Here is an 18,731-nt window from a genome sequence, read left to right as displayed (position 1 = left end):
CAGCCTGCACTCTATGTAGTATGCATCTCTCTTAATAAACGTATCTTTGCTCAACTGTGGTTCGCTCTTGAATTCTTGCCTGCACAAAGCCAAGGGCCCACACTTGGCCTGCCACATCCCCAGGACTCAACCGAGACCTGGGACACGGCCCTGCTCCCGCCCCACACTCGTGTTTCTGGAATCACTGGGAGGGAAGGTGCAGCGGCTCATGGCAGCTGCTGCTCAGGGTTGATGGTGGGGAGGTCTGAATTTGCCAGAGAGGCCATCTTTCTTGTTCCGTTCTTATTGCTAAACACAGAGGCACATCACAGGAAACTCAGTTCCCAGCTCTGAGTGTGGACCCAGGTGGCTCATCCTGGACACTTCCACCTCAGCTTTGTCTCCACCCAGCTATGTCTGCTGAGGCATCTGAACCATTACATCCTTCTTAAAGAGAAAGTGGCTTATCCCTCAGAACTGAGGTATAAACCAGGGAGCTAATTCCCGGGGGTTCAGCTTTGTCTTGGGGACCAACTTAGAACATAAGATTTTTTTTTTTCATGTACTTTTTGTTTTACCTGCCAAATCAAACTCCTTTTTGAGTGTGTGTGTGTGTGTGTGTGTGTGTGTGTGTTTAATAGTCACCCTATATTTTTTAACTGAAGTACAGTCAGTTACAATGTGTCAATCTCTGGTGTACAGCACCATGTCCCAGTTATGCATATATACACATATATTCATTTTCATATTCTTTTCCTTTAAAGGTTATTAAAAGATATTGAATATGGTTCCCTGCGCTATACAGAAGAAATTGGTTTTTTAAAAAAATCTATTTTCATATGTAGCGGTTAACATTTACAAATCTCAAAGTCCTGAATCTGTCCCTTTCCACCCCCTTTCCCTGGTAACCTTAAGAATGTTTACTATGTCTGCAAGTCTGTGTTTTTAATGACTCCAGATCCATTCTGGTCTGCCTTCGGGTGATTTTATGTGAATTTGTGTCCTTTGCAGGAAGCTAATGCCTTGAGGATGCTGTCTCACTGCCCAGAGCCTCCAGATCTCCTCTCTGGTCTCTCAGAAAGAGCTCTAACTCGGTGTGGTCCTGGCTTCTGCAGAATCTGTTTACTTTTGTGAGAAACTTCCAAAATATCTTAAGGGTGGTGGTACCACTTTGTTTTCTCATCTACCATACATAAGAGCTCCTGTTGCTCCACACCCTCACCAGCATTTGGTGTCGTCAATGTTTTAGGTTTGAGTCATTCTGATAGATGTGTAGTGGTAGCTCATTATTGTTTTAATCCCAAGCTATACTTCCTACGTCATCTCTGATGGAGGCTGAATCACCTTCACAGGTGACCCTGTGACCTCCCTTCTCAGCTGCAACCTTCTTCTTCAGGATGAAAGGAAGGTAGTTGAAAATGAGAACGTGCTCTTGGATTCCAAGTCAAAGGTACAGAAGGAGACAACAGGGGGCTCTCCTCGTTCATACAACAGTCCTTGTGCACCAAAAAGGGTGCCTGGATTTAGCAGGTACTTTAATTACGTTTGTTGAATGGATGAATGAGTGGATGAAATAGTGAGGTAATTAAGATCCAAACTGACTCCAATCCCATGCTTTCCAGGGAACAGTAACCCTCTCTCCCCGCAAAAGGCCATCATCCTTGGAGTTCCCACTGGACAGGGGTCCTACCTTTTGGGGGCTAAGGCTGACCCCCACACTCAGGACACCTCTTGTCCTGGCCATGCTGAGCTGTCCCCAGTCAGGGGTGATTCGTGACTGGCAATAGGTGGGTAGGGTCCTGGTCAGGTCTGAGGTTCCCAAGCTCAGAAAAGGTTTGAGGGAAGGTGAGGAGCAGGTGCAGAGCTGGAGGAGATGGCGCCTGGCAGCAGACGGCGCTCTTCCGGCGAGGGGATGGGAGAGTGGTGCTCAGAGAAAGCCCAGGACCCAGGCCCCCTCCCTGAGTTGAGGGGGAGCCCAGGAGAGCCACCAGAGCTGCATCTGGACCCCCAACCTGGGAGGAGCATTGCCGCCCAGACTCATGGGGGCAGGGGTCTGCAGGTCAGGCCATGAGGATCTCGGAAGCCCGAGGCAGACGGAGCAAAGCCATGCAGACAATAGAGCCATGGAGAGCGAAGCTTCAGAGGATTGTTGAGGAAAAGTGCTGGAAACTTACTCCTTTAGCCTCATTTACTAAGAAAACCCCACTCAGGACACATCCAGAAGAAGGGCCCCCAGAGCCTGGCTGCTTCTGCCCTAGACCTGCCGCTTTCTCTTGGCTCTGGGTGAGCTTCCTCTGTGCTCGTGCACCTGCTCAGAAGGCCCAGGAATAGAGACTCAAGGGGAAGGAGAAGCTGCACTTTCCTTTAAATGGAGCAATTGCGGGGTGGAAGGTGTAGCTCAAGCGGTAGAGCGCGTGCTTAGCGTGCATGAGCCTCTGGGCTCAACCCCCAGCACCTCCTCTAAGAACAAACAACTAAATAAGCCCAATTACCTCCTCCTGTTGCGGAAAAATGTGTTACAGCTCAGTTGTGACAGCAACCTGGATCCAGGCGAGAGACCAAGCAGCACTCAGAGAGATGGAGAACTCAGGTTTATCACACCAGCAGGCGCAGGGGAGTTAACACTCCAAGCTCTGGATCCCGTCTACAGGTATACACAGGCTTTTATAGGCTGCCAGTTTTACACTTTGCAACATCATATGCAAATAGAGTATAACAGAAGTTGACCAACCAGGAACAAGCTTTGTAGAAATAGACCAATCAGGAGTGAGAGAAAGTAACCAATCAGGAGTGAAGGAAGTAACCAATCAAAAGTGAGCTCAGGGAACCAATAGAATTTTAGGGGTAAGTAAGCCGTTTCAGAGGCAAAAAGTGAGATAGAGCCTCTGGGCCAGGGAACCGGATGGTGCTGGCAGGAGAGTAGTGGCCCTGCTTGGGGGTCCTGCGGGTCTTTTTATGGGGCTTCCCACCTCACCCCTACTAAAAAATAAAATTAATAAAGAGCAATGGGCATCCACTGTCACCATCTCTCTACCTCTACTGACTCTTGGTTATGAAATGCGCTAAAATCACACATGAAGAACCATCTGAGTCTCCAGCTGTTTACGGGCCTCTGCCCCAGGCTCCTAAGGGAGACATGTCAGCTGGAAAACGCTGTCTTCGCTCTAGCGCTAATTCATCTCATTTCTATCTTTGTCCCAACATTGAGCAGTGGGCATATTAAGCAAGTTTTGCTTGACAGCTTTCAGCGGAAGCCAGGGGAATTCCCAGAAGCATGTGAGCACGTGTGTGTGTGTGTGTGTGTGTGTGTGTGTGTGTGTGTGTGTGTGTGTGTGTCAGGGGTGGTGCTGGGGACAGACGGGGGCACCTATGCCAGTGGATTTTCTTTGATGACGTTATGAGAAGTTAACAACCCGACCACAGTATCTCCGACGAGATGAGGGACTTCGTAAATATCAACAGTAAGGAACTGCGGGAAGCCACTGGCAATGGGTGGGCAACCGCCAGTGGCCCCCTCGCCCCTCTCTGGCTTTGCCCCCTGCAGAGCTGCTGTGCCCCTGAGTCTGGTCGGGTCTTTGGGAGGCTGGATCCAAGTATTCACAGAGCGGGTGCCTCTGGAGCTGGTGGACTGTGCACCCTGGTCCCCAACAGGGCGACTCAAAGAGTCTGAGTCTGGCTCAAATTCTGTCCTTTCTGGCACTGCGGAAATTTCAGGCCAGTCACTGCCCAGAGCCCTAAACCAAGTGCAAGGTGCGAGAAAGTTTCCCATTGGCTGATGGACAAAGAGAGGGGATTACAGCATCCTTGGGAAATGGGGCGGGGGTGGGGGGACTCCAGCTCCCATCTGTGCCAGGGACTGGAAGATTCCCTTCTCCTTTGTCTCCAGATGAGGCCTTTTCTGGTGGCCTCTTAAGGCGGAGAACCAGGGCCCAGCTCTTAGGACAAAGGAGGACACGTGGACACGTCCTCACAGGTGTTCAAAGGGAAACATTCCACATGGACCCAGGGAGAAGAAAGGGGGCTACAGGGGCTGGATCAGGGGCAGGAATGGGAGAGACTGACTAAAGGGCTCAAGCTTTCAGTCATCAGGTAAATAACTCTGGGGATCTAAAGCACCGTGATTACAGTTAATAGCGCTGTGTTGTGCACTGGGAATTTGCCAAGAGGGTCAACCTTACGTGTTCTCACCACATCAAAAAAAAAAAAAAAAAAAAAAAAACTAAAATTAAAATTAAAATAAATAAAAAAGCTAACTGTGTAAAGTGATGGATGTGTCAACCTGCCTGTGGTACTTGTTTCACAACGTACATGTCTATTAAATCATCATGTTGTGTGCACCTTAAAAATCACATTTACACCTTAAGTACATATAATTTTTATTTGTCCATGATACCTCAATAGAGCTGGGGAAAAAACCATAGGGAAACATTCCAAACGTGTGTGTTCGCCTGGGTGTGGGTCAGGGGCTGCATCTCAGATGGACTGTTTCTCCTCACGTGAAGTGAAGTTCCCTTTGGTCCGAGGACCACGACCCATGTGACACCAAGTGACCAAATCCCTGGGTGTCACTGCTGTGAGTGAGGCCTTTCAAAGAGGCCTCTTCCCCTCAGACTTCTGTACTTATTAAGATGATTTAAACAACTTCATTTAAGAGAGGCAACATTATTTCCCTCAGACAGTTTTCTTTCATCTTATTTAAACAACATTATTGAAAAGAGACAACGTCATTTAACCAGACAGCTCTTATAACCACCCCCCCTGACCTGGAGGTAGTTTCTGAGACCCAGCGGCCCCACCGGGGATCCCAGCAGTCGTGCTGAGGGGAGAAGTGAGGGCTGGACTCCCGAGTCACAGCCCCCAGGAAGCCCCAGTCCCTGAGAGGTGGGAGGGGGGCAGGGAGCTAGGGGAGCCAGGATAGAGGAGGAGGAGGATGGGGAAGGATGGGGGGGGAGGGAGGAGGAGGGGGAGGAAGGCCAGCACTGGGCCCCTCCTCAGCCCCATGTACCCAGAGCATCACCCTCCCTGGGCAGAGGGGCCATCCAACCTCTCACGACCCAGAACCAGGACTCTCCACAGAATCACCCTCCTTAGGGTGTGTGTGTCTGTGTGTGTGTGCATTGGTCAGGGTTCTTAGGGGCACAAGCCATCAAAACCCAATTTGACAAGCTTAAGAAAAAAATGTTTAAAAACCCCACGTATCAGAAGTTGAGACCTAGAGCATGGTGAGCTGGTCTCAGGCATGGAGGGAACAGCTCCAGGCAGGGCTCCCCCTCTCTCTTCTGCATCCCTGTTGCTTCTCTGTGGGCCTCGGTCTCCGGTTCTGCATCCAAATTCTTCCAGCAGTGGGGACACAACTGTCTGAACTTGGGCTCTATCCCAGCGGCTCCCGACGGTGCGCCCCGACCCCCAGGCATGGGGTGGGATGGAGGGGGTACTTGCTACCCAAAGAAGTGGGAACGAGGGGCTGGCACTCCAGCTGGCAATGATGCATCGGAAGGGCCCTGAGCGCTGTCCTCAAGCTAGACAGGGCAGGGCAGGTGTCTGGCCAGCCTCCAGGGTCCCCAGCCACAGTCACTGCATCCTGACCGCTCAGAGGTGTTTCTTCCACGGCCCGTGTCTCCTCTGGAAAGGGGGTCCGGGGCTGGAAGTTTCTGCTCATCCATCAGTGTAAGGTTCAGTGGGCCAGAGGACAGGTTTGCATAGATGGGCTGTCCCCATTGCTCCTCAGGGTCCCTCTGAGATCCCTTCAACCAGAGAATGATACCAACCAAGACGAGCAAGATGGGCACCTTCACAAACGCCAGGAGCACGTAGTGGGTCCTGTGAGAGCGGGCAGAGTGGTCAGAGCCCTGGGCCCCTCCAGGCCCCATCACCCCAGAGCCCTGACACCGGGGTGCCTTGGCCGGCTTAGCAAAGCCTGTGACCCTGGACCTGCCAGCCCCACTCCCAGGTCTTCCCCGACAACCACCAGGGCTCCTCCGAATAACCTCAGGCTTTTGGTTTCGCTCTGTTCGAGGCCCACCTTTCTTTCTAATTCACCTTTGTCCGGAGCGCCTCTCAGCTCAGCAGAAGCACCGACAGGTCACCTACGACAGCTGATTACCTGCCTGTGTGACTCACGGCTCCCGCTAACGCCAGCTCCGGGTTGCCAAATCACCCTCCCTGCTGACTTACATCCTGGAGATTCATGTCTTGTCTCCCGGGAACCACTAGGTCATCAGTGCTTTTTGTTGACAATCGAACGGGCGGAGGATGCTGGCAGAGGAGAGGTCTGCAGAGGGGTTTTCTGGCCAGGCGAGCACGGGAAGATGGACAATGGGGAACAATGTGGGCTTGACAGACACGGTGGCCGGACTTTGGGCCTTGACTCTGACTATGCTGGGCTCTGACATCTGGTGACCGCACAGGAGTCCCCAGGCTTGGCTACTCCAAAGGAGATGCCCCAGGGAGGGGCAGGAGAAAGGACCACAGTCACTCACCTGATGTAGGAGATGGAGGACATGGCCAGAATGCTGTTGGCCGTTGTCCCGGAGGGCAGGCTCTCTGATGTGTTCAGAACAGCTCTCTCTATACACAGGCAAAGTTGGAAGTTGGCCACAGGTTATCGGCACAGACTGGGGGCTTCGTGACCCCCTCACAACGCCACCCCCGCCTGCCCGCCCTCTCGGGAGCCCCCCTCCCTGGATCAGGAGACTTCATCTCTTTGGATTCAGCCCCTCCAGCTTTTCCCCTTTCTGTCAAGTCATCTGAATCACAGCACACGTTTTCCCTCATCATTTTCAGGTGTGACAAGAAGAAATAAAAGTTAAGCAGAAGGAAGCACTGCAGTTTATTCCGTGGGGGGGGGGAATCTTTTTACACCCTCTCCACTGACCTTGTAAGTAGGACTTTTAGTTGAGGGTCGGGGGGAGGGGGGAATCCCTGGTCCTTTCTACTCAAACAGAGCCTGCACACAGCTCAGGTAAGACAGTTCCGGAGGTGGGGACAGCTCAGTAGTAGAGCACGCTTACCATGTACCAGGTCCTGGGTTCAACCCCCAGTACTTCCCATTAAAAAAACTAAAAAAAGTTAAAAATTTAGAAGGAGGAAGGTATAGCTCAAGTGGTAGAGCACACGCTTAGCATGCACAAGGTCCTGGGTTCAATCCCCGGTACTGCCTCTAAAAATAAATTAATAAATAAACCTAATTACCGCCCCCCTCAAAAAAAAAAAAAACCCTTAAAAAAAAAAAGAACAGATAGTTCTGGAAATGGGGCATCTAGTTATTGGGGTGGGTAATGAAGTGGGAGGACTCCGGAGGGCTGGTGACTGAGAGGATCCATTCCGGTGAAATAGTGAACAGTGGCAGTGATGGAGGAAACATCTTTATGGGAAACTATGAAGATGGTTTATGTGAGCAGCGTGGTCCCCGGAGAGGAGAGGCACCAGCAATGCTGGAACAACCCTGAGTTGTCCAGGTTGCTGGGGCTCAGCACTGGGAACCCCTGGGTTACCCCAGATGCCCCTTCCCCCCTCCATGTAACGACAGGTCTGGGGTGTGACTACCAGAGGTTGACCACCTCCTAGAGTGAGGCCCTGGGACATCACTGCACGTGCCTCGGAGAGGCCTCAGGGATGGGATGGGGCAGCTGCGCTGGGCTGCTCCTCTGTCTTGGCTCCTCCCACTTCCTTCCCATCTGTCTGTCTGTCCCTCGTTCTCTTTCACACTTGCTCTCAGGCACTACCTTCTACCCTTGGAGAGGAGCAAGGCAGAAGCCCTCACTCTTCAAGTCCTGAGCAGTGTACATGAGGCAGTTCTTACCTGGGACAATGGTCACTTTAATTTTTGCCCCAAGGTCAGTTCCAGTCTTCGCAATCCCGCACCAGTAAGTGTCGGTGTCTTTCTGTCTGAGCTCCAGCATGGTCACCATGAGCACGCGGCCTTTCTGGTCGTCCCTGATCGACACATGGTCCTTCTTCACTTCTTGCTCTGATCCTTCGGTTTGGATGAGGATCCTGCATGACTCCCACCTTTCTCCTCGGCACCACCACTTCCTGTAGGTCTCCCATCCTGGGTCATAGCGACACTGAATGGTCACGGATCCCTGCTCTACGCCTTGCACGGACTCTGGGCCTTGGATGGAGAAATAACCTGGAAAAAAAGGATCCTGAGTTACAGCTCCTGCCAGCCTGAGCCAGGACACACTGATGTCCTTCCCGGCCAGCCCCCAGTCGATGCCTCATGTCTACCTTCTCCTTTGTCCAGTGTCCCAGTCCCCACCAGCTCCCTAGGGGACGGTGTTCTGGCCCATTTGGTTCCCCATCTCCCTACACCTGCTCACGGCATCTGATTTTCTGACACTTTTTCCTTGTCTTCTCAACACTGTTCTCGCTGGCCTCCTCCTTCTTCTCCAATGACTCTGCCCCCGAGGTCTCTACTGATTTCTCTTCTCTTCCTCTCTCTTTAAATCTTAATGTAAACAGTAACATGTTGATAAATATTTAACAACCAGCCATCTGGGGGGGAAGTCTCCAGTCTGGCACATTTTCCAATTTCCACAGTATAAATTTTCCCACCATGGCTGATTTCAGGCTACCAACACGACGTCACTGGACACAGAGGTGGGAAGAGATGTGTCACATCTGAGCCAGTGAGAGGCAGCGACACCTCCAGGGAGCCCCGAGCTCTCCCTCCAGCCTTCATCTGGTCTGACTTTATTGTAACCCCACGGAGTGATTTTCCACTCCCCCGCCTAGATGCTGATGAATCCCAAACCCATATTTGTAAGCCAAATTCCCCCTCTGCCATCACTGTCCACAGACAGCTCATCTCAACCAGAAAAGGAATGAGCTCTGGACGTAGGAAGACATATCTGCCACAGACTAGTTGGGAAACCTTGGGTAAGTTGCTTAATCTCCTCGAGTCTTTCTTCCTTATTTGTAGAATGGCTTGCAGGTTGTCATGGGACTTGGATGGGCGTTGAACCCCAGACATATGAGGGCTGCACCATCAGTGAGAGCCCATCAGTAGGACCTCATCTGGTGCTCAGATGGTGAGAACAGCATCGGGGGGGGGGGTCCCCAGCTCCACTGCGCCCCTCCTCCAATCCCTTCTGCATTTCGCTGCTGCCAGAGTTTTGTACCAAAACTGTCCCCACCTCGTCCTCAGCATCGCCTGCTGTGAGCACTTAGACGTTTATCAGGACCTCCCCTACAGCCACTCCTCTGTGCCTCAGAATGATTTAAAATGCCTTAGTTTGGCATTTAAGTCTTTTACAATCAAGATCCAAGTTCTCTGCCCAGTGCCTCTTCCTGCCCTGCCTCCCACTCCGTCCCGTGACCCCGCCCCACTTTCCTCTCCCCTCGCCCCATGCGCCCCCCCAGGCAGCTGTGTCATTGCCCTTTCCCACCCCCCGCCAGTCTATCGCTCACCCTTCAACATTCAGCATTCAATCTTTGCAGCATTAGTCCCCTTCCCAACGGGAACGGCTTCCTTTCTTGGCTCCACGCCCCTCTGCAGGGACCTGAATGCTGCGCTGGTATTTTGTCATTCTTAGCAGTGTTTCTCTCTGTCTCTGTTCCAAAGAGCAGAGATCCCGTGTTTGTTTGTTTGTTTTCTCTCTATCCCACCCCCGTGTTTTGCACAGTGTCTAGATCCTGGTCAGTATCAATAAAGTTTATGATTGTTTTTGAACAGAAGCTGGTCATTATGATCTGGGACATAATCATTTCAAGGCTAGGGTTAACTATAATTTCCATGCCAGTGGGAGACAAAGCATAAGGATGCTGAAATATAAGGATGCAATGGTAAAGGCTGGAAACAAATCCAAATGCCACCAATGGGAGGTGGGGCTAATAAATTACGGCCCATCCATAATAAATCACGGCTAAAAGGAAAAGACAAATCACCCATACGACAAGAAAGATGTCCCAGATATATTATGATCAGGTTAAAACAAGTTGCTGAACAGAGTATCTGTGATACCATTTCTGTGGTTTTTCTAAAGCAGGTGCACAGGGTAAAAAATCAGAAAATACGTGTTCTGAATTTTTACCAGTGGTTAGTGTTGAGATTGGGCTTTGGAGGGGGCGGTGGATTTCACTTTCTAGATCACACATTTCTATTTTGTTAAAGCTTTACAATATCATTAACGGATAAAGCAATAATTTTTTGAATTAAAAAGGAGGTGATTAGGAGACGGATTGCTAAAAACAGCAATTGATGTAAATTAAAATCTAACACAGGGGTGGGCATAGCTGAGTGGTAGAGCGCATGCTCAGCACCCACGAGGTCCTGGGGTCGATCCCCAGTACCCCCACTTAAAAAATAAATAAATAAACCCACTTACCTTCCCCTCCCCCCCAAAAGAGAAAAAAAAAATCGAATGCAAGAATCAGCAGAGAGGGTCATTTTTTACCCCTTAAAAACATGACACAGCTATAGTAGAAAGCAGAGGTTCAACACAGATTCTATTTGCCAACAATCACAAACAGCAGGGAAGAGATGCTGCTGCTTTGAAAAAGAAGTTTCATTAATCCCAGCTTCAGTCATTCATTCTGACAGCAAAGCACTCACAATGCGATGGGGCTTGTTTTTGAAAAAATAGGTGGGAGGCTTTTATAAACACACATTGTGATGGATGGAACTCTTCACTGGGTTTATGTGTGTTCGGTTCGAAGGAAGAGAGGGAGAGAAATGATAAGACTGCGGCGAGCTGGGAGCAGAGCTCCAGGGAACGGGGCTAATGGGTTTTAAAAGCACAAGCCGGTCTGAATGTCAATTTTTTGTTTTTGTGAGTCTGAGATATAAGCTTTCTCCTTCGTGTCAGTCCCGCGGGAAGGTTTGCCTCGTGTGGAAAATCCCTGCGTGAACAGTCCTGTCTCAAAATCGAGACAACGTGGATCTCCACCCCTGGGCTGACCGCAATGACAAAATGACACCTAAAATGAGGCAGCCATGGGGGCGCTCAGAGCAGAGGTGCCCGTGGGGCTGTGGGACGGGTCTGAGCCCGTCTTAGTTTGCACTTAAGGGGCCAGGGTGGCTTCTGGCGCCCCTGAAAATTTTTGCCAGCCCGAGCTCGGGAGAGTGATTTCTGGGGTACAGGTCTGAATGACAGGCCCCTGGTCATTCTTGTAACACTTTCCCTCGTTGAGAGAACAGGGGTCTCTTCTTCCACTTGCAAACACTTACTAAGCGCCTGCTGTATGCCAGTGACTGCGTCCCTCTCAGGGTTGCTGGGGGATTGGGTAGCCAAGCAGACGAGAGACTGTCCTCCCGGAAGCTGGGACTTTCTGGCTGCTCCCCGTCCACCTTCTCTCCTTTCACGGAAGTGACCCCAGTGGCTATTGGTGTCTGGAGGTGAAAACTTGGTGGGGTGACTTTTTTTTTTATCCTTGACTAACTTCACCCCCTGCCCACATTTTTTCAGCTTTGACGGTGGAGGGACCCCCATCCTATCTCTGCAGCACCCACCCTCCCCGAGACACAGATCAGCCTCGGTGGGTCTCAGCCTTCAGATGTGTGTGTGGGGTGTGTGTGTGTGAGGGAGACTTGTGTAAGCCTGTGCGCACATGTGTTTAACTGTGTATGTGTGTGTTTGTGTGTGTGTGAAGTTGTGTGAATGAGAAAGACTGTGTGTATGTGTGGGACCGTTTAAGTGTGTGTATCACTTTGTGTCTCTGTGAGTGAGTGTGTGTGTTGTGCCTGTGTGTGTGCACGTGTGTGTGGACGGATGAGTGTGACTATGAGTGTGTGAGAATGTAGATGTGAACGGGGGTGTGAGTCCCTGTGGGTGTCTGTATTCACCTCCATTGTGTGAGTGCGTTGTGTGAGTGCGTGTAGCAGGGTGTGATACCCTTCTTCTTGGCCTCCAGGTGAGCTGGATGTTGGGATAAAGAGAGAACAGATGGGGGTCCTGGAACTCAAATGCAAAGCTGGAGCCCTAGAGGAGGTGCAGACTTTCTGCACCGCGGTCCTTTGGGAATTCTGAGCCACTCGGAGCCCCGCTTAATGAACGTGGCCATCCCAGAGAAGCCGCTGCCCTCGCAGCTGGTCTACGGGTGGCGTCACAAGGTTTCTGCATCATCAACGAAACCAGCAACGGCAGTGTTACTTAGGGGGAAGGCCCACAGCCCTCATCTGCTTGTATCCATGTGAATAGAGGAGTCCTGTGTCATTAGCACTAGAAGGGCTCAGGGACCCCCACTCACACCAGAAGTCCAGGTCTTAGAACAAGGAGGGACTGGCCGCGTCCCGCGCCCCGGTCAGGACTGGAACTCGGCTCTCCGATACCTTGGCCGTGCTCTTTCCCGCGGTCCCTCAACGGACCATCTGTATGTGTCAGGTGGTCAGTCCCCAGGCCTGGAGAGAAGGCTGTGTGACCCACACACACTGCACACATGGTGCGAACTCCCACACTGTCCCCTCGTGTCCTCTAAGTGTGGGCAGTGGTTTTCCACAGAAGAGAAGCCCCTCCCATCGCCCACTTAGGTCCCTGAGCAATTTCCTCTTCAAAAGTCTCAGTTCCAGGGCATGATGTCCCGGGTCCTTCATAATCCTGGCTTTCAAGTTCCCAGCCTCACTTCCAACCAGTCACCCCAAGGCTCTCTGCAAATGGAGAGGTCCCTCTGCACAAACCCACTGTCCTTTCTCAAGCTGCTGACCCTTGGCCATGCGGTTCCCTCTCTTGGGAATGCTTTTCCCACTTGGCTCTTTTTTTAATTTTTTCCCTGCTCCTCTTTGAATGGTCAGTCCTAGTTCTCTTTTCCCTTCATGTCCTCAGAGCCTGATGCATGCCTGGCATAAAGAGGCCCCCAGCACGCTTTTGCTGAATAAATTAACGAAGCTGCCTCCCATTTCCTCCATGTGACACCTCTCTCAGTACCGGGCCGGACCCCACCCCCACCCCCGACCCCCACCCTAGCCCTGCCCTGACCGCCGCACTCACCTGGGAGGCTGAGAAGGAGCAGAGCGGGGGGCAGCCACATGGTGCTGCCTCCCAGGCTCCTCGCCCCTCCAACCCGTGCCCACGAGTCACACTTGGACCCCGGCTGGACGCTCAAAATTCTGTCTGAGCACAGGTTTGTACCCTCGGCTTGTCCAAACTCGCCTTTGAGCTTCTTACTTATTCACTTCCTTTTATACAGTGAGTATTTCCTGCTTTTAATTATTCAGCAAAAGGAGGGTTGTTTTTTAGCAGGGCTGGGTCATAGGGCATGAGATTTTGCACTAGGTAAGAAAGAGGAAGCAAAGGGGCTGTGATGGGGAGGGGGGCGGAGATGTGTCCACAGAAGGGTCAGAGGAGGGGGGATCTGGCCTGTCAGGCCTTTGGTCCAGGGGGTACAACAGTCTGGGTGCCAATTCCGGAAATGGTTCTCCAAGACAATAACGGGTCCCAGCATCAAAGAACCACCCCCAACTCAGGGGTCAGGTGAACATGCTTGGACACCTGGCGATGCATTTGTTCAAAGGCCCTTGTTACAGCCAAGTGCACGAAGTGCAGGCTGTGAGATGACACAGACCGCAGCTCCACAAGCACCTCTTATAAGCTGTGTGACAGTGGACAACTTAGCCTTTCTAAGCCTCAGTGTTTGTATCTGTAAATTGGACTGATAAGAATTGTTAAGGGAATTAAATGAGAAAATGTACGTGAAGTTCTAAGGACAGAAAGGGTTAGCACTCTAATAACCAGGGTTATTATTAATAACCTGGGCAAGACTTCAGACACTAGATGAAGAGGAGGATAAATTAAGCCCAGGACAGGGGGCTGAGAGGAGGCTGGTGGACTGGGTTTCCTCACTAGTAATAAGACAAATTCTAACCTTAACCTGATAAAATTTAATTCCGATTGCTATAGATACAACCCAGTAGCTAAAACTGTTCTTGAAGAACAGTTTTGGGAGGCAGGTAAAGATATTTTGTCCCAGGTGTCCAGAGCCAACTGTGGAGGGAGGAGCTCTCTTGTAGGCTGGTGACGCAGGACACATTCAGAAGGGCTGGAGAAGTAAGAGGTCTTGGTCATGCACCAGGGCCCTGGGGGCACCAAGAAAGTCTTGGGAAGGGGAGAGAGTATAGCTCAGTGGTAGAGTGTGTGCTTAGCATGCACGAGGTCCTGGGTTCAATCCCCAGGACCTCCATTAAAAATAAATAAATAAACCTAATTACCCCTCCTCCATAATACATGTATATAATTCATCACAGTAATGTAATAAAGGAGAAAAATCATATAGTTATAAATAAATATAATGCATGCAAAGCATTAAAGAAAAATCCATTACGATTCATGATAAGCTAGGAATAGAAGGGTTTCATGAGTAAATGTTCTGCAAACACTGAAACCAACGGTGAGTCATAAAAAGACTTCCCTTAAAAAGCAGGAGGAGAATAAAGGTGTTGAAAGTCATTACTTCATTCAACACTGATTAAGTTATGGCACAAACAAAAGATATGAGAGTTGGAAAGGAAGAAACAAAATTCTAACTAATTATAGATGAATTGATTGTCTACACATAAAACTGAAAAAATGGGTCCAATTTTTAGCAGGATTGCTAGATAGATACATGATCCGTGTGATAGATACATGATCTGTGTCCAAATGTCACTCATGGAAAGTGTGGCTTCAAAATTTAATGAAAAAGATACCATTTTTAATAACAATAACTACATAAGAGATTTATAATTAAAGTTAGCAAATATGCGAACAAGCTCTAAGGAGAAAATAATATGATGTTATTAAAAGACATTTTTAAATTTTTAAAAAATTGTGGTTAGATGCATATAACATAAAATTTACCATCTCAACTGTTTTGAGCGTACAGTTTAGTGCTATTAAATACCTGCATAATGTTGTGTAGTCATCACTGCCATCCATCTCTGTAACTCTTTTCATCTTGTACAACTGAAACCCTGCACCCATTAAACTATGACCCCCTCATTCAGAGTTAGAGGAGGAGCTTAGGGCTTCAGAAGTATTCATGATGTTTATGACTTAAGCAGCAAGGTGAGCACTCAAGTGTTGAAGAGTATGCCTGGTTGGAAGAGTACATTTATTAGGTATATTCTTTTGTTTGCATGAGACGTTGCAGGAAAAAATTGTTTCCCAAAAGTTTATGGAGTATTCTGAGAGACACACGACAGGGGTGCTGGATTTATTGGTCAGAGGTCATTACCATCCACCAGAGGAGGCTGTGGTCCTGGGTCGGGATGGATGGGCAAGAGATGTTGCTGGTTCCCAGAGCTCCTCTGAGGCCTGTTGACCCAGAGGACAGCACCGAGCATGCCCAGGAGCAGGGGCACCTTCAGGAAGACCAGGAGCAGGAAGTGGACGCTGCCCAGCAGAGACCTGTGGGGGACATGGTGACAGACAGTGAGTGGCATCCTCAGAGGGTGGCCCTCGTGCCCTCGACTTTCCCCTACCCCAGTGCCCAGGTCCTGAGGCCATGACGATGCACATAAATACCACCCCCCGGGCAGGCAGCCCCACCCTGTGTGCCTCTGCCCCTTTCTCTCTGCTTAATAATTGCCCTTGAGAATTAAGACTGTGGACATAGGCAGGGCGTGGCCACTGGATAGACGCAAGGGAGACCCATCCAGACGGGACCTGGACAGGAGGATTTCTTCATAAACCTCCACATTCGGGAGGTACCCTATCTCGGGCACAGGAATCAATAATAGACTTGTTTGTCTGATGTCTGCTCTCCTACAAATAGCAGTTCCCTGTAAGGAAGGGACTGTTTGTTTTAATCACAGGGAGAAACTGGTACTGCCTTGGTACCTCCAAAGGTCCGTAGTAGTTGATGGGATAAATGAATGACCTCCCTCAGCTCCATCCTCCCTCAAGGGCCTGGATTCTTCAACAGGATGACACTTTGACAGGGGCTTGGGAAAGGCAGGGGTCGGAGTGCAGGGGCCACCGATGCCCAGACCATCTGCTTCCTGCCCTGCCCTGGGCAGGGGTCCTGCAGGTTCCTTTTGTGGAACATTTGTACTCACTTTTCCCTCTGCCTGGACCCTTTTTTCCTGCACATACATGAATGCCAGGCTCCCCAAATCCTGCAGATCTCCACTCAAATGATGATCAGCGAGGCTTTCCTGATTATCGTGTATTAAACAGCAAACCCAGTCACCTTCCCACACAGGCTCTCGCCAAACCTCAGTGATGACTGTCTCTCCGTAGCATTTATCACAAATTGCCATATTTATATACTAACTACATGTCGATTTGTTCATGGTGTGAATTCCCCCTTAGATCACAGCTTCTGTCAGAGGAGCTTCCTGTCCGGGCGGTTCACAACTGTACCCACTGAAGAGCGCCAGGCACTTAGTAGGATCTTCACAACTAAGTGTGGAATTAAATGAGGGACCTAGAGACAGATGACCCAAGTCCCTCTACCCTGCCTGCTCACCTCGCAGAGAAGCCACCCAGGTACCGAAACCCTGGGATGCGGGCCCCTTACCGAGAGTGTTGACCAGGATCGGGGGTCTCCTGCCCAGACACGGTGCTCCAGGTGGGTGCTAGCAGGGTCGTGGGAGAATCTGGGGTGCTTGTGGACCTCTTGGCTGCTAAGGGAGAAGTATGAGTCAGGCCCAGTGTCCTCCCCCTGGGTCCCCGCTCTACATCACTGGTGTGGCACTGCTCACACAGGCAAGGTCACTCAGGTCATCTGGAAAGATGTGCTGCGTTTGGCATCCCCCTGTGGTTGCACCCAGGCCTGACCTGCACCTTGGGCCCCTCCTCAGCCCCTCTCCAGGTGCACCCTGGCCAGGTGGGCACTTTGAGATGCAGAGAAAGAGAGAGGGGCAGGGTCAGCCCGGCGGGGCAAGGTGAAGTCCCCCAGAGGAACAGAGAAAGCCCAACTCAGGGGTCTGGGCTCCTTTTGTGCTTTCCTTAGGGTTACAACAGAAGGCCTCAAAACCACAGAAGGCCCTTCTGTTTCTGGAAGGATCATTGGTGACCTTGGGGCCAGCACAAGAGCAGGACATACACTAGGAGCTGGGGACGGGGCTGGGGAGATCAGCGCAGGGCGTGGACTCTCAAGCAGGCACCACTCAGGGCACAGAGTGAGGGCGCATCTCACGTCCTCGGGGCCCCAGGGTCCGGGCTGGCCTGTGTGGGGCGGGGCCATGTGAGAGTGAGACCAGCAGATGCCGTCATGGTCGGGTTCCCTGCAGGCAGGACCAAGCACAGGTCCAGAAAGAGACACGGGGTCCCCTTCAGAGTGGACGTGGCCCTTGCAGGACAGCAGGCAGCGTAGGGGCCCAAGCGCAGGACACTCTTCGCTGTGGGCCAGGAAGTTGCCAGCCTCGCCTATGTCGGGGGGAGCCCCAGGGCAGGCCCCACACGGGGACAGAGATATACACGTGGGCAGGCGCACACACCTACTCCGTGTCCCGAGCCACTGCCCAACCCCCTCTTCACGTCCTTGTCCAGCCTTTCTGTTCCACTTCTTCTCTGAGGGTCAAGGTGTGACCGGCCCTGGTGCTGGTGCCGGTGGGGCAGTGGGGGAGCTCACCTGGGAACACAGACACCTCAACCTCAGAGGTGAGGTCAAATGAAAGTGATTTATCGATCCCACAACAGTATGTTCCCGCATCGTCCATTCTAAGGTTCTCCAAGGTCACTGTGAAGGTGAGGCTTGCAGGATGGTCCCTGATGGACACGCGGTCATTCCTTACTTCTCTCTCTGACTCTGTGGTCTCTACCATCCTCCATGATAACAAACACGGGGATTTGCACCAGAATTTGATATGATCTATGAATTCCTTCTTATACCGACACTGCACGCTCAGCGATCCCCCGACGACGCCCGTCACTCTGTGGGGGCCACTCAGGGACCAGCAGCCTGGAAAACACAGCCGAGTCCGGCTCCTCATCAGGTGGACCGGGGTCAGAGATGCCCTGGGGGTCACCCCCCAAAGTTCCCCATCTCACATCAGTCACCCCCCATCAGCCAGACCACACCTGGGGTGTCCTCCCTTTCCACACCTGGAAGCTTCTCTGCCTGCCCTCCCTCCCTCCTGTTGCGCTGCTGCTCACCCACCTCCACCCCCGCCCCTTCCTCTCCCCGCAAAAGGGCTGAGCCCCTCACCTGGGACGTGGAGAAGCAGCAGAGCTGAAGGCAGCCACAGGGCCCCGTCCCTCGGGGTCATTCCTCCAGCACAGATGTCACCTGCAGCAGCGCCAGACCCTGGGCAGGGACAGGGTGGACCCTCCTCAGAGGACTCACTCCAGTCCTCACTTCTGCTTTTCTGGGCCTCTCTGCTTCCTTGTCCAGCCCTGTCTTATGTCTTCACAATCTTCCACAGTGACTGGAGCTGATCAGGGTGCAGGAGGCATGGGGAGAGAGGCAGCCCGGCTGGTCCAGGGACCTGGTGCCCTGGGCTTCTCTCAATCCAGTGTCTGGACAGGTCCAGGGTCCCTCGGTCGGGGATGCTGCCCCCTCCTCACAGCTCCCAGCAGCTCCTCTCTCTCTCACATGCAGCCCCGCACAGCAGGGCCAAGATGGGTTCCTCCTGGGTGGGGCCTTCCCGCCTCTGTGATGCGTCATTTCCTTGTGGTCAGGACAGACAGTCACATCCATCCTCTCTGGCCTTGGTGGGGACCACAGAGGGGCTGTGTCCCCCAACCTGCAGCTCCAGGCACCCACAGAGCTCTGCCCCTGTGAGACCCTCAGCTCCTCTTCCGGCCACACACGTTGGCACAGTGATGCCGGACAACTTCAAAGGTCTCGTCTTGGTTCTGGGTTCCCAACCCGGGTACCAATCCTTCAGGCTG

At 51.6% G+C, this 18,731-nt stretch overlaps 2 protein-coding genes across 4 annotated transcripts; both read right to left on the bottom strand.

Annotated features, from left to right (window-relative positions):
• Positions 1 to 4,338: 4,338 nt before the first annotated feature.
• On the bottom strand, positions 4,339 to 13,062 carry CD300LB (CD300 molecule like family member b). 2 transcript variants are annotated; one of them, XM_014551778.2, is made up of 5 exons: positions 12,906 to 13,043; positions 9,391 to 9,533; positions 7,781 to 8,110; positions 6,459 to 6,546; positions 4,339 to 5,799 (listed from the first exon to the last, which is right to left on the bottom strand). In XM_014551778.2, exons 2-5 carry the CDS (start codon positions 9,398 to 9,400, stop codon positions 5,499 to 5,501), a joined length of 729 nt encoding a protein of 242 aa, XP_014407264.1. In that variant the 5' UTR covers positions 9,401 to 9,533; positions 12,906 to 13,043; the 3' UTR covers positions 4,339 to 5,498. The 2 variants fall into 2 exon arrangements, with proteins under 2 accessions (XP_014407264.1, XP_014407263.1); XM_014551777.2 differs by lacking the exon at positions 9,391 to 9,533 and having other exon boundaries at positions 12,906 to 13,062.
• A 1,922-nt stretch (positions 13,063 to 14,984) lies between these two features.
• CD300C (CD300c molecule) lies at positions 14,985 to 18,482 on the bottom strand. Of its 2 annotated transcripts, none has more exons than XM_032456909.1 (4): positions 18,046 to 18,482; positions 17,470 to 17,799; positions 16,414 to 16,519; positions 14,985 to 15,299 (listed from the first exon to the last, which is right to left on the bottom strand). In XM_032456909.1, the coding sequence occupies exons 1-4, from the start codon at positions 18,104 to 18,106 to the stop codon at positions 15,113 to 15,115; spliced, it is 684 nt and encodes a 227-aa protein (XP_032312800.1). In that variant the 5' UTR covers positions 18,107 to 18,482; the 3' UTR covers positions 14,985 to 15,112. The 2 variants fall into 2 exon arrangements, with proteins under 2 accessions (XP_032312800.1, XP_032312801.1); XM_032456910.1 differs by having other exon boundaries at positions 16,414 to 16,516.
• Between the last annotated feature and the right edge of the window lie 249 nt (positions 18,483 to 18,731).

Source organism: Camelus ferus, chromosome 16 (assembly GCF_009834535.1).
Source record: "Camelus ferus isolate YT-003-E chromosome 16, BCGSAC_Cfer_1.0, whole genome shotgun sequence".
Classification (NCBI taxonomy): Eukaryota; Metazoa; Chordata; class Mammalia; order Artiodactyla; family Camelidae; genus Camelus; species Camelus ferus.
The sequence above is the reverse complement of the archived record's forward strand: the minus strand, read 5'-3'. Positions and strand labels throughout refer to the sequence as shown.